General features: G+C 49.5%; 1 protein-coding gene across 16 annotated transcripts in view; it reads right to left on the reverse strand.

Annotated features, from left to right (window-relative positions):
• LOC139760088 (zinc finger protein rotund-like) overlaps positions 1–13475 on the reverse strand; it is a 761655-nt gene that overhangs the window by 43400 nt on the left and 704780 nt on the right. For all 16 annotated transcript variants that reach the window (XM_071682905.1, XM_071682902.1, XM_071682908.1 and 13 more), the window contains one exon: positions 10390–10646. In XM_071682905.1, the coding sequence (XP_071539006.1) occupies positions 10390–10646 (257 nt within the window). The remainder of the gene's footprint in view (positions 1–10389; positions 10647–13475) is intronic.

The raw sequence follows: 13475 nt of genomic DNA on the forward strand, positions 1-13475 counted from the left end.
GTTTTCCCAGCAGCCTGATAGCACATCAGGCGTATGCATGACCCCTGGCACATCATCATGCACTTGGTAAATCACGCGTCTTAGGTGCTTTCATGTGTACCACATGAATGACTCTTGGCTTCGGAGGAGACTAAAAGGGAAAACGGGTCAATTGCAGGAGACTCGTCTAAAGAATACGAGTGTCAATAGAACCATTACGCTGTAGAGCATTAAGTGACTCATTTTACATGACTGGACTACGGGACTCAAAAACTGACTAACTATAACTGCTAGGTTCACGAAGACCAAAGGTGATCGACGCGGACCACAGCCCTTACCTGAGACGGACCAACCAACCTGAGCTAAACTGTCCAAAAGAAAGACTCAGCTGGACCAACTATGAATTAGGTAGGTCAAAAGGCATCAGGTGGTCTACAAGCGACACTAAGGTAGACCATACGTGACCAGGTGGGCCATCACGTGACTAGATGAAACTCACTGCGTGTCTAACTGTCTCGGGTCTAACTTAAGAGACTTGAAACGCCCTCGTACAGAACCTGCCCTCAGGTACGAGTAAATCATGACCATGGTGGCTGCCGAACCTGTACATAACTACGCGTACGGGTACAGGAAAACTATTACAATCGTAAAAAGAACAAAAGTGTGATTGATCCTTCATCATCCTTTCTACCGTGTCCACTTTTTTTTTTTTTTTTGTTGCCTTCCTCCCTAGAGGTAATTCTGCCTCTTTTCTCTTCTCCTACTCGAGTCCGTCTACCTATCTCCACCGTCTCTTGACCCTTTCGTATCGTTCCGGCCACGCCACCTTGTCCGGGAGTCCCAGCCACGTCAGCGAATGACGTGTGACCAAGACATAACCAGTCCCCGAGCTATCTCATTACTTACGAGAGGAGGAAGAAAGACATCGACGAGTTGTGTCAGCTGGGTGTACACACGAGCGCCAAACGGGGTGGAATTCCAAAGCGAATTTCAAAGAGATTTGGCTTGAAATGTGTGTCTGTTGGACGAAGTGTCAGAAACCATAAAAGGACCCGAGATAATGACCTCCTATGTTAAGTGGTTCGTCAGTCACCTAAAAATAAAGATATATGATAACTCGCTGCATAATGACACCTTGTTATCATCAACCTTGAAATACAATGTCTTGCACACTGGGGCTAACTTCGTTCAGCTTATCTCATAACGGGCAAAACAGGTATGTTTCTGTTGAAACAGACGAATGCTCGACGTTAAGCTGCGGTCGAAGATTACGGTAAACACTGGCTGAAGCTGCGTGAACCTTCTCTATCTGTCTATCTGTTGTGACAAAGGGACACGGACGTAGCTTCTACCAAGCGTGTGTCAGATCTTCTTTTGTCCAGGACTGTACATGCCTAAACCTGTGACATTTATCACCACAACAATATACATCAACCCCGAAGTAGTCCACTAGCAGCACGGACGACTAATCGTGTTAAGCCTGTCATAAAGGCTAAATCTGGGTATAATAATATCAGATTTAATGACTCGAATTCCAGGTCCCAGGTTTGGCATGTGGACTTTATACCGAAGGTCCTCTAACCGGACCACCCCACACACACACACACACACACACACACACACACATGCATGCATGCGATTAACACATGCACACGCACACTGCCCAGTGTTGAAGCCCAAGAGCAGTGACCACGGCAAGTTGCGGCAAAGAATTTATGGCGGCAACTCTCCTTGTGGGCAGCGCGGGCTTGTGTTTCAAATTTGTTCCCCAAGATCAGGTTTGGTGAACGCGTCGGAACGTTCACACTTTACTGATCAGGTGAAACTCGGGCAGGTGAGGAGGGGCCACATGGCCGTCTGGTTTCGAACTCTTCGCGAACTCCTGGTTACCTGTGACCTGGGCGCGCTATCGCTGAGGCTTGCTTGCGGTGGTCATATGATACAAAAGGCAGACGAGATCTTACTTATATTTTTTGAAACTGTAGGAACGAGGATGGGATCATGGTACCCCTGGCCTGTCCGGTAGCCGGTGTAACAAGGGCGGCCATCGAGAATAACATTATAGCCAAGGTTTATCACACGGAATATCTATAAAATACGTTCGCTGGCGAGAGGCAGAAAATCTGGCCGGACTCTCCGTCGAGGTTGAGTGACTTTAAGTGCTCTATAAAGACGACTCGATGCTGCTTAAGAGAGCTGGAGGGGAGCTTTTGGAGTCGGGAGGCGACCTTAACAAAACGATGAACCTCTGGAGTGAACAGCGATCATGGGGTGACAAAAAAAAAAAAAAAAGAAATTGTAATTTTCCTGCTGGGTATATCTAAAGAACGGGACTTGTATTCCCATTTCCAGGTGATGTTGAAAAAAAAAATATATATATTCTCCTCCGGGCTCGAATCTTTCGGGTGTATAGCTGGAAATCGCATCTCCCAGACGTATATACAGAGACACACACGGATACTCCCTGAAGAGTGGAATTGTAAATTCATCCCCGGCGACTCCACATCAACCCCTGTCTCTCATTTGCATATGAAACAATAATGGAAAATAAACTGAAACTGTCAAGTGGCATGGGTACGCGGCGAGACAACCCGCATACCAGAAGTGGGCGTGGTTCGGCGCGGGGTCTCCGGGCGCGGCGCATGGGTACTTCTCCCTCTACCCCCGCGCCCTTCCTCTATCATGGCCTGCATCACCCCACACCATTTTCCTCGCCATTTTCACCTCAACAGTTAGAAGCATCGTTATCAGTCTTGATATCACCCTTGCCTTCATTACTGCTTCGAAAATCATCACCACATCAAGCCTAGGAAAGCGTTGGCATCCTGCACACCGAGGTCTGTACAGCAAGGACAACACCATCGCCTTATCCGGTGTCCCGTTTATAATCTGCGTATCTCACCATCAGCAAAGCTCCCACCTCACCATCAGCAAAGCTCCCACCTCACCATCTGCAAAGCTCCCACCTCACCATCTGCAAAGCTCCCACCTCACCATCGGCAAAGCTCCCATCTCACCATCTGCAAAACTCCTACCTCACTATCGGCAAAGCTCCCACCTCACCATCTGCAAAGCTCCCACCTCACTATCGGCAAAGCTCCCACCTCACCATCGGCAAAGCTCCTACCTCACTATCAGCAAAGCTCCCACCTCACCATCTACAAAGCTCCCAGTTCACCATCATCAAAGATCCAAGCACACCTGCAGCAAAATAACCCCACACACCCAAACTCACCCAGCTCACCATCAGCTAAGAACCACCACAGCTTACCTCCACCACCCCAGCTCACCATCAGAACGCGTCATGTACCTACAGCCAGTCCCACACCTCCTACACAGCCAAACAATTAAAATCGCCGACCCTCACACAGCAACAAACCCATCCACAAAAGCCAACGACGCAAATACCATGAGAACCAAAAGAACAACAGATATATATATATATATATATATATATATATATATATATATATATATATATATATATATATATATATATATATATATATCCCACCTTTGTGTTCATGTATCAAGCGCATTACGACTCGTGAACACGGTAAACAAAAAGCTAATCTTCAACAACAACAACAACAACAATAATAGTGTAATTTATGAATCAGGTAAGCTTAAAATAGATAGAAAGTGTGTGTGTGTGTGTGTGTGTGTGTGTGTGTGTGTGTGTGTGTGTGTGTGTGTGAGGAACACAGCAAGCACAGTGGTACGCTCTCCTAGCATGTACCGTAACTCAGTGGGAACGTACCCCACCCACTATCTCTCAGCCGCCGGTGCTCACCCCCTCCTCCTCCCCCAATCCACCCTACTCCTCCTCCTCCTACCCAAACCCAACATACCCCCTCCCCTCCCCAGCCACCGATGCCCCAGACTAAATCTTGACTTTTACCCAGGGTTGGCTGGCTGACTGGCTGGCTGGTGGCTGGCCGGACAGACCACGTCAAGGTGGGTAATACCGTCCGCTGTTCGCTCAATAATTGCCGTCTGATTCTTTGATACGACAAGGTTATTTGTGTTTACGAGTTTCTCAGTTATGTACCCCCTCTGCCCTACCTTACCTCCCTCTCTGTCTCTCGTTTTTTTCCTTTTCATCTCTCGCCCAACTCCCTCCCGCTAGGAGACGCGAGGCGGGGCTCCTCCCCACCACACACACACACACACACACACACACACACACACACACACACACACACACCCATTCTCGGTGACCTAACAAGGTGAGGTGTGTTGCGTTGCCGATCTCGAAGGACAGAGTGGCTTTGAGCCAACGATTCATGCCCTCGTTTTTCTTAATCCTCCCACTCCCTTTCACTGACTATATGTCCATGTCGGTCTACCTCTAATTGACAGATAGATAGAGAGACAGACCCTTGCACCTTGCAAGGGAATCCTTCGCCCGTGTTGGCATTATTGCTGGCAGCCCGAGAATGCCGTCACACACACACACACACACACACACACACACACACGATTCCGTTCTCAATGAAATCCGGTGTGTTTCTTGCGCTCTGAGGCCGCGTCGCAACAGCTGAAACGCGAAGCAGGTAACGTTTTCCCCAACCGATCCTGCTCACGATACGAAACTACACTGACACACACCCAGGGAGCTGTATGAATAAATGGCTTCGGCTCTTAAACGCCGTTTGGCTTAAGCCAGAGCCACCTTTATAAACCCGGCTTTCTTACCCAGTCCCACAACCACCGTTACAGGGAGTGTGGAACATATAATTAAACGCGCGGCCCCTTCTTGCAGAGCGGTCGTCCAGTATCACACAACTCGAGGTTAATCCGCGTCCTGGTGTCCGCCCCACGGCACTGGTGGGGCCCCGCGCTATGAATTTCATCAGGTTAATGACTGGTATCCGGGATTCCTCGTAATTTTGTAATTCCACGTGATTTTACAAGTTGATCTATGTAAGAGTAGTGGCTTGCTCTGACGGCTTCCCTCAGTGTCTGGTTGTACGTTTTAGCACGGGAATATATTCGTCATAACTTCACCACCACGTAGAGCTGAGCATTCCAGCGACGGTATGGGTGAAGGGTACGTGGCTAGCGGTAATGTGGAGGGGAGAAATGGATCCGGGGCATGGAAATGGGAGGGTGTGTCTGTGAGAAAAGATGAAATATGACACAAAGGAAACGTCAAAAGACTATTCTCCCGAAGAATTTAAACCATAAACCTGATCTTGTTTTCGTCATTTTTTCTTTTAAGATAACATTTTTAGCATGGGCGTCGGCGTGACATGGAAAGACGCACCTCACAAGCTGCCTCAAGTGCCCTATACAGATGGCACGCTCCCATGTGGGGGGGGGGGGGGAAGAACCACCCTGGCCAGTGTATAAACTCTAAAGAGACCAGGTGATACACCTCAAGCAGGTCGAAAATGTAACACTGTTATAAAACCGGCCACCAGACCCGGATGAAAACGACCCCGCGAGTTGCTTCGTCGTGTTTTCGTTGAGGAGGTCTATAAAATCCTCATCTTCGAGTACCTGCAGGTGATGGGATAGGCCAGGTGACAAGGAGGTCCCCCAAGACGATGACTTCCTCCTGCTCCTCTTCCTCCTCGCCACCACAGAGTTCCCTCCTCCTCCCCGCCCCCCCCCCCCCCCCCCCCACACACACCCTACATCCTCCCTACTGCCCATCTAAAGACTTAACGTGCGAAGAAAGAATTGGGTAATACGTAAGTGCGTCGCGGAAGACCTGACTCTGTTGCGTGAGCGGTGAGATGGCCAAAAGGTATTGTAAAGTGGAGATTAGCAGGCCTCCGGGCGGTGGTCTTGGTGGCGAGGGGGGTAGTTAACTTACCCTCCACCTGCCCCTGTTCCTGCTGTGGCTGCTGCCCACGCCGTCTATATTGCTGCCAAAGATCCCGCTAATATTTCCTGTATTTCCTGTGGGTGTGCCTCCAAGTCAACCAACTTCCAGCCACCCCTCCGTGATGGTATTACTAACGAATCTTCACTCCAGCGAAGATATCGGAGTGAGTGATCACTCCTTTTCAACACCTTCCACGAAGAAATCGGAGTGGGTGAGCACTCCTTTTCAACACCTTCCACGAAGAAATCGGAGTGAGTGACCACTCCTTTTCAAAAACCATAGAGACGTCCTTCCTACTGACCAGGGCGAGTGATCGCGAGCGACGGAGGAGGGAGTAAGGGAATCACACGAGTCATTTCACCTGCACACGAAAACCTATGGAAAAAAAAAACCGCTTGTGATGAACCCAGCCTAACTAATTACGCCCGAGTCACTGCTCCCTAGTGAGGGTGGTGCCTCGCAACCACCGCGCAAAAACAGCCTGTTGGAACGACTCAAAGTTTACTTGCTCCTTCCGCTACCCAGGAACCAGAGAGTGAGAAAAAAAAAGAAAGAAAAAAAAATAACGACGAAGCGAGCCACGCCAGAAGAAGTCTCCGCCCTCCTGAATAACTCGCTCGAGCTGCGCCCGGAGGAGGTGCGGTGGCCGACGGCGTTTACACCAGCAGGAGCAGCAGAGGCGGCGGGAAAAGTAGCAGTTACAACGGGCCGCTCGGAAAGGGGGAAGGCGGGGCGGCGGCTCCGCCACCAGGGCAAATATTCCAATCCCACAACTGATAAGGCTCATTATACTGTGTGAGGGAGAGGAGAGCAGGGAGGCTGGGAGATAGATAAGGAGGTAGGGAGACTATGCCCACACCACAGACTTAAGAGGGGCTACCAAAACCCACACAGATCTTCACGGCACTCCACAGCGCCATCTTCTATCGTCAGGAAAAAAAAAAATGGGGGCTGGGGGGTAGATAATGTAACTGTGAGTCATCGGTCATACAAGCTGTTAATAGATAAGAGGAGCGATCTGTCAACCTCGCCACGCTCGCTCGCTATCCATCACCCTGATAACAATGTGGGCGGCGGTGGGTGGCCCCACAGGTGTCCAGGTCGGGTATTTGGGGGTGTGTGCGTGTGTGTGTGTGGGGGGTGCGTGTGCAGGAGTATATGTAGGGTGCGTGGGGAGGAGTATATGTAGGGTGCGTGGGGAGGAGTAAGTGTGGGGTGCGTGCGGAGGAGTATATGTGGGGTGATTGTGGAAGAGTATGTGTATGTGTGTGTGTGTGTGTGTGTGTGTAAAGGTAGGTAGGAAAAGGAAGCGCGCTGATTACAGAGAGAGAGAGAGAGAGAGAGAGAGAGAGAGAGAGAGAGAGAGAGAGAGAGAGAGAGAGAGAGAGAGAGAGATCGCGTGTGTGTGTGTGTGTGTGTGTGTGTGTGTGTGTGTGTGTGTGTGTGTGTGTGTGTGTAGGTGATAGAAGTGTGGGCCACCTCCACACCTCACCCACCTATCTTACTGGTTAAAAGCCTCCTCCCTCCCTCCCTCCCCCTCCCAAACCACTCCCAGTAGGCCATGAGCAAGAAGAGAAACTGTGAAATAAGATGATAAATACGCCTGACCCACCTTGTACCAAGTGCCGCAACACCTTGTACTGCGCCGCAACACCTGGTACAGCGCCGCAACACCTTGTACTGCGCCGCAACACCTGGTACTGCGCCGCAACACCTGGTACTGCGCCGCAACACCTTGTACTGCGCCGCAACACCTGGTACTGCGCCGCAACACCTGGTACTGCGCCGCAACACCTGGTACAGTGCCGCAACACCTGGTACAGTGCCGATAGACTTGCCTTGGAAGGGTAAGGCAAATGCCCCTAGACTGGAATGAGTTCACGGGCACCTTTAAAACTGGAAGTCTACCTCGGTCCAACTCGGGAGGAGGGATGAAGAAGTTGGTGTTCCTTACACCTTAGTATACAGTAAACTATATCCTGACACTGAGGTACACCATCACACGAAGCGTGTAAAACTCAGACTCGCTTTACGAACTGACGCTGCCATCAGTCAGTGTAGCGTGTACTACGAAGTAACTCAGATACGGCGTAGTACTCTGACCTACCGCAAGGCGGGGTGCTGTGGCTTATATATCAATATACCAGACAGGAATTTAGGTATCATGGGTAAGGTTGACAGCAACCTGAGTACAGTCTACTGTAAACCACCATAAGGGACTAATGTACTGAACCTGTGGTGGCTTATGTTAACGCCAAATACGGCACTGTTAACGAACATGTGGGTGATATTTATCGAGCTAACATGGGAGCGTACTTCTCCCGTGATATTGCTAAAGGTACCAGCACGGAGGGGAATTGGAGCAAGGTCGTCGGCTGGGTTCTCCCTCTCCCCATTCTCCCACACACACGAGGCAAGCAGCGTCCCAAAGGACTTCTGACCTATACGCAGAGCCGTTGCCGCAACCATAGCCGCTGAGGCGTGGCGGTGGAAAGCCCTTTAGTTGCCTTAGTATACGAGTGACGTCGTCTAGCGAGGTTGAAGAACCAATCCTGCAACAATTGATGTCGCGATCATCTGGCCGCCGACGCAGGCCATGCGTGACCTCTGCAGCGACCTCTGCAGTCCTCTTGCCCCACCGCCCAGAGGATGGGCGTTGAGGACTGCACAGTAAAACTGCTGAGAACGGCGAAAATCGGAGTCATTCGAAGCCTCTCGCTCGGAGTTGCACGGTAAAGCAGCTGAATCCCTTCGGCTTCCAAGTTCAACGTCAGGTTTTGACAGGACGAAGTGATCTAAGGAAAGGGGGAGAGACGAGGTAGGGGAAAGAGACCGATGAGATGGGTGGGGAAAGGGGTGTCTGGATGAGGTGGAGGTGCGACTTGAAAGAGGAGAAGGATGGAAGGGTTCAGACGGGAACTGCTGAAGGTGAGAACGCGCGTGGGTAAGAACTACACCCGGATGGGGTACGACGTGAGAGAGAGAGAGAGAGAGAGAGAGAGAGAGAGAGAGAGAGAGAGAGAGAGAGAGAGAGAGAGAGAGAGTCACTACAAGCTTCCTTTTGTGAATATTACAAGCTCTCGAAAAGGTACAAGCCTCAGGACATTTCTTGTACGCATAAAAGAAAAAAAAAATCGCGTATCGAAAAAAAGATAAATATTCGCCACTGCAGATCCGAGAGAGAGGACGCGAAAAACAAAGGCCATTATGTGTAAAAAGAAAATGAAAGAAGAAATTGCTTCAATTAGATCATCATAGGTGCATAAAAAATGGATGATCCAACGGCGAAGAACAGATGTTGTAGCGAAGACGGTAATGATTTGGGGAGAAGAACATGCGTCACGCAATGCTGCCGGGGGGTCCCTAGCGATAATGAGATGAAGTGGATGGCCCCAAAAAAATAGTCACACAAGCTCTTCCTTTATTTCTGTTGGAATATAGGATGGTAATAATTATAGTAATAAAGATGATAATAATCTTATTGGCGAGCGAGACAGTGAAAATTTATTAGATGTACCATATATATATATATATATATATATATATATATATATATATATATATATATATATATATATGATGGCGGAAGAGGGCCAAGGACTTCAATTTCTTTGAGCCCTGGCCAAGTATGGGGAAGTATTCAGTGTTTAGTTACGAACGCTGGAATACGCTCTCGCCCCCACGATCTACGTCTTCCCCCAGTTACCCACGAGACGTTTATATTGATTCATTTATCTCTTCGAAGAAACGTTCAACACGGTTATTGTATCTCGTAGCGAGCGATAACGGGAGGTGAAAACCGATCATCGAGGGGAGGCCCAATTTCCTCAAGGGCCAAGGAAAGGGGTAGGGCCATCGACATAGTAAGGGTCTCTGAGCCTTCCTAAGGCCCTGGGGAACATCTTTATACAACAATATCATCGACTCTCATATGCTCGATGCGGTCGTTAAGAGTTAATCAGACAACATGGTTTGTTACACGTAAGAGACCTCTGGCCAGTAAGCACAGAGCCTATTACGTTTAAAAACATACGACTTCTGGGCATTCCTTCAGGTATCTATACCGTTGTCTGAATGCAATTCAGAAATGGTATGCCACCAGTCAAACAGCAGTAACGACACAGGGTTTATGTGGCTGTTTTAATACTGGTATATACAGCTAATGAGAACATCAAGAGCAAAATATACAGAACTGTAAATTAAGAGATTCTGGGGGATTTAAGACTTTGCCACGTCTGTGTACAACTGTGTTAGAGTTACTACAGCTTGATGGTGGTGAGGAATGAGGAGGACCTCCAGCCAACGTGTGGAGAGGAGCTCCAGACAACGTGTAAGGAGGAGCTCCAAACAACGCATAAGGAGGAGCTCCAGACATCGTATACGGAGGAACTCCAGCCAACGTGTGGAGAGGAACTCCAGCCAACGTGTGGAGAGGAGCTCCAGACAAAGTGTAAGGAGGAGCTCCAAACCACGCATAAGGAGGAGTTCCAGACATCGTATACGGAGGAACTCCAGCCAACGTGTTGGGAGGAACCCAAGACCAGGCAACGTATAAGGAGGTATTTCAGACTTACCTGTGGACACATCTTGCACTGGTACTTTCGAGCCGAGCCGTTATTGGGCGGGTTTTGTCCGATGCCTGGCGGAGTGGGCGGCATCTTGGCGGCATTGATGGGCTGAGGGACGATGAGCATGGAGGGCGTGGACACCGTGGGCGGGGAGGCTGAGGACGCCGACCCGTTACTACGGGCGTAGAGGGACGCAGGAGCCATGTTGTGTGAGATGTCGAGGCTCCGTGCATCCAGCCGCTCATCTAGGCTATTTGGATGACCTGGAAAGGAAAGACATGGGTTAGCGACCGACGCAGGTACACGACACTGTCAGGCAAACACACCGGTCCTCATTCACACGTATAAAGTTAAGAAGAGAACCTAATCATCATATTCATAAAAAGAGGATTAACTAGAATGATTAATCAGAGAAAATCTGAGGATAATGACTGCATATAATCCATCTAACTCTGGTCTTACAGTAAAAACAAAATCACATCGAGTTTCCGTCAGCTGTAAAAAGAATACTACGAGACTCAGCGATAGATAGAATGTGTGACGAGATGTCTTACACATACGAAACAGGACGTGATCACACCACTCTATCATTGTTCACCTCTCGACCACAACACCTAACAAAAATTTGTTCACCAGAACACTTCCCTTTATGATCGTGTGCTCCAGGTGTACCTGCAGCATCATCAACTATGGCGAAAACCACCCAATTGCCTCGTCAGGTTTTCTCCCTCGACTTCATAACCAACTAACTGTGTAGGGCCGATAATGACCGTTGATAAATGACGTAACACTCGTGGGGTGGAGGAAGGGGAGGTGGAAGGGGTGGGGTGGGGTGGGGTGGGGTGGGGGTGTGCGATAGTGTGCAGCTGACCTTTAAAAGGTGGGTCACTGCCATACAGAGGAGGCTGCCATACCAGGCAATCCCGCCAGGTAGTAGCCATTTAGCTCTCGGCCAGCCAGCCAGCAGCCAGCCTAGTTGAACCAGTTCACGCCACAGCCTCCCTCCTGGCCAGAGCTTTTCACCCTTTCTCGCCGGGACTGAAAGGTTACGGCAACCAGACTCACATAATCTCTCCTTCTTGGCTTTATCGTTCCTCATCTCCTCCTCCTCCTCGTTCTACTTAACATTTCTTTACATCTATGTCATCTCTTGTTTATTCTCGTCTTTCTCCCAAGTGTTCCTTTATTTCCCCACATTTCTGTTTTCTACGAACGATTACATTCCACTGATCCAGGATGCAAATAATTATATTCTTTTCTCTTTTTTTTTCTTACTGCGTGTTGTTTTCTGGTCTACCCCCTTCTCAGTCATGTGACTCGCTTCATTCCTCCTTTTCATTCGTTAAAAGATATCATACTTCAGTCATGTAAGTAGATTATGCTTTCCTCCTCCTCTCCCTCCCTCTCCTCTAGTTTTCCGTACCACTCAACTTCTCTCATCGTCTTCAACTGCGCCACACAACCCTATACCTCCGTCTTCACCGTCTCGATACTCAACCCTCACCGTCACTTCATCCTCTCTAAATCCCCGTACTCCCCCGCTTGGCACCTCCAGTATTCTTCCTCATCTGTTCACTCACCCAAGTAATCCTCCCGTCGTCTCTTGCGACTTCCAGAGCTCCCTGCACTCCCAGCCACCACTCGACATATTCTCCCCAGTTATAGGCACAGTTCACCCTCCTCTCCCTCATGCATTAAGTCGTCTTCTCCCCATCTATTACTCCATATACTAGGAGGCTGCTACTATACCGGTTCTTTCCACACACACACACACACACACACACACACACACACACACACACACACACACACACACACACACACACATTCCTCTCGCCCTTCCTCCTCCTCTTGGCTTCCACTTGCCACCGAGGAACCCCTAACCCTCACCCATTAAGCCAGTCCTCCTCCTCCCATATACCCGTCTGGGCAGCGCCCCGTCCCGCATTGTGCTTGGTGGTGAGGGGTTGTGGCAGGCGGTGGGGTGCAGGGGGGGAAATGAGTGCAGAGTCGCCCACCCACAGCCCCTCTATTATTCATTCACAACCACGCGCCTTACACACACACACAGACACACGCACACAAACACACACGCCCTCAAAGGGAGGTGGTCAACGACTGCTCACAGCTTTCACTTAGTCCCGTCGGCCTTTCCGAAGTCGTCGAGTCTTTCAGGCGCTACTCATGGGGTCTTCAGCATAGTGCAGAGAGGAGGGAGGGGTCTCCCCGAAGTGCTCAGCCCGACTGTGAGGTACTGAGAGGTTTTCGTCTGCCCGACGTTATGGTGTGAAGTAATTGTCCCTCCGAGTGTGGGAGGCGTTAAGGGGATTGTCTGTCCAAGTATGTGGGGTGCCGCAAGGTCTGTCCTAGTATGTTCGGTGCCGCAAGGTCTGTTCTAATGCGTGCGGTGCCGCAGGGTCTGTTCTAATGTGTGCGGTGCCGCAGGGTCTGTCTGGTGTCCAAGTATGGAGCGCTGGAGTGATTACCTGTCCGAGTGTGAGAAGAGCTACGCGTGATTCTAATTCCCATCAGGAAATGTACCACGACTTGTCTTTAACACCTTTTTTTTTTCCCCCGTCACGAATGAGGAACAAAATCAACCCGGCAGACACCTTCAACTCCCATCTGTTTCTGTCAGAAAGTGTTCATTACCTCCATAGGATTCTGAGAATGAGCGCAGATGGTGGAGTTATGAAGACCATTAAGAATAATAATCATTAAATCCACTAATGTTGGTGTCATTTACGAATATCGATTTCTACTCCACTTACGACAGGTGAACGAGAACAGGGAAAGAAGAGAACGCATGAACAGCAGTGGATGAACATAAGTGGAAATGCAGGAGAAGGCAAAAAGCTATTAGTGTGTGTGTGTGAGAAAGAGAGAGAGAGAGAGAGAGAGAGAGAGAGAGAGAGAGAGAGAGAGAGAGAGAGAGAGAGAGAGAGAGAGAGAGAGAGAGAGAGAGAGAGAGAGGGGGGGGGGGAATCCAGCAAGAGCGAAAACAACAGCAAACGAAAATCAAAGACAACGAGCAACAGGAGACCGAACAAAAAAAAAAAAAGAGCCCCCATAAATATCAAAAGAGAGACGGA

This window comes from Panulirus ornatus, chromosome 35 (assembly GCF_036320965.1).
Source record: "Panulirus ornatus isolate Po-2019 chromosome 35, ASM3632096v1, whole genome shotgun sequence".
NCBI lineage: Eukaryota > Metazoa > Arthropoda > Malacostraca > Decapoda > Palinuridae > Panulirus > Panulirus ornatus.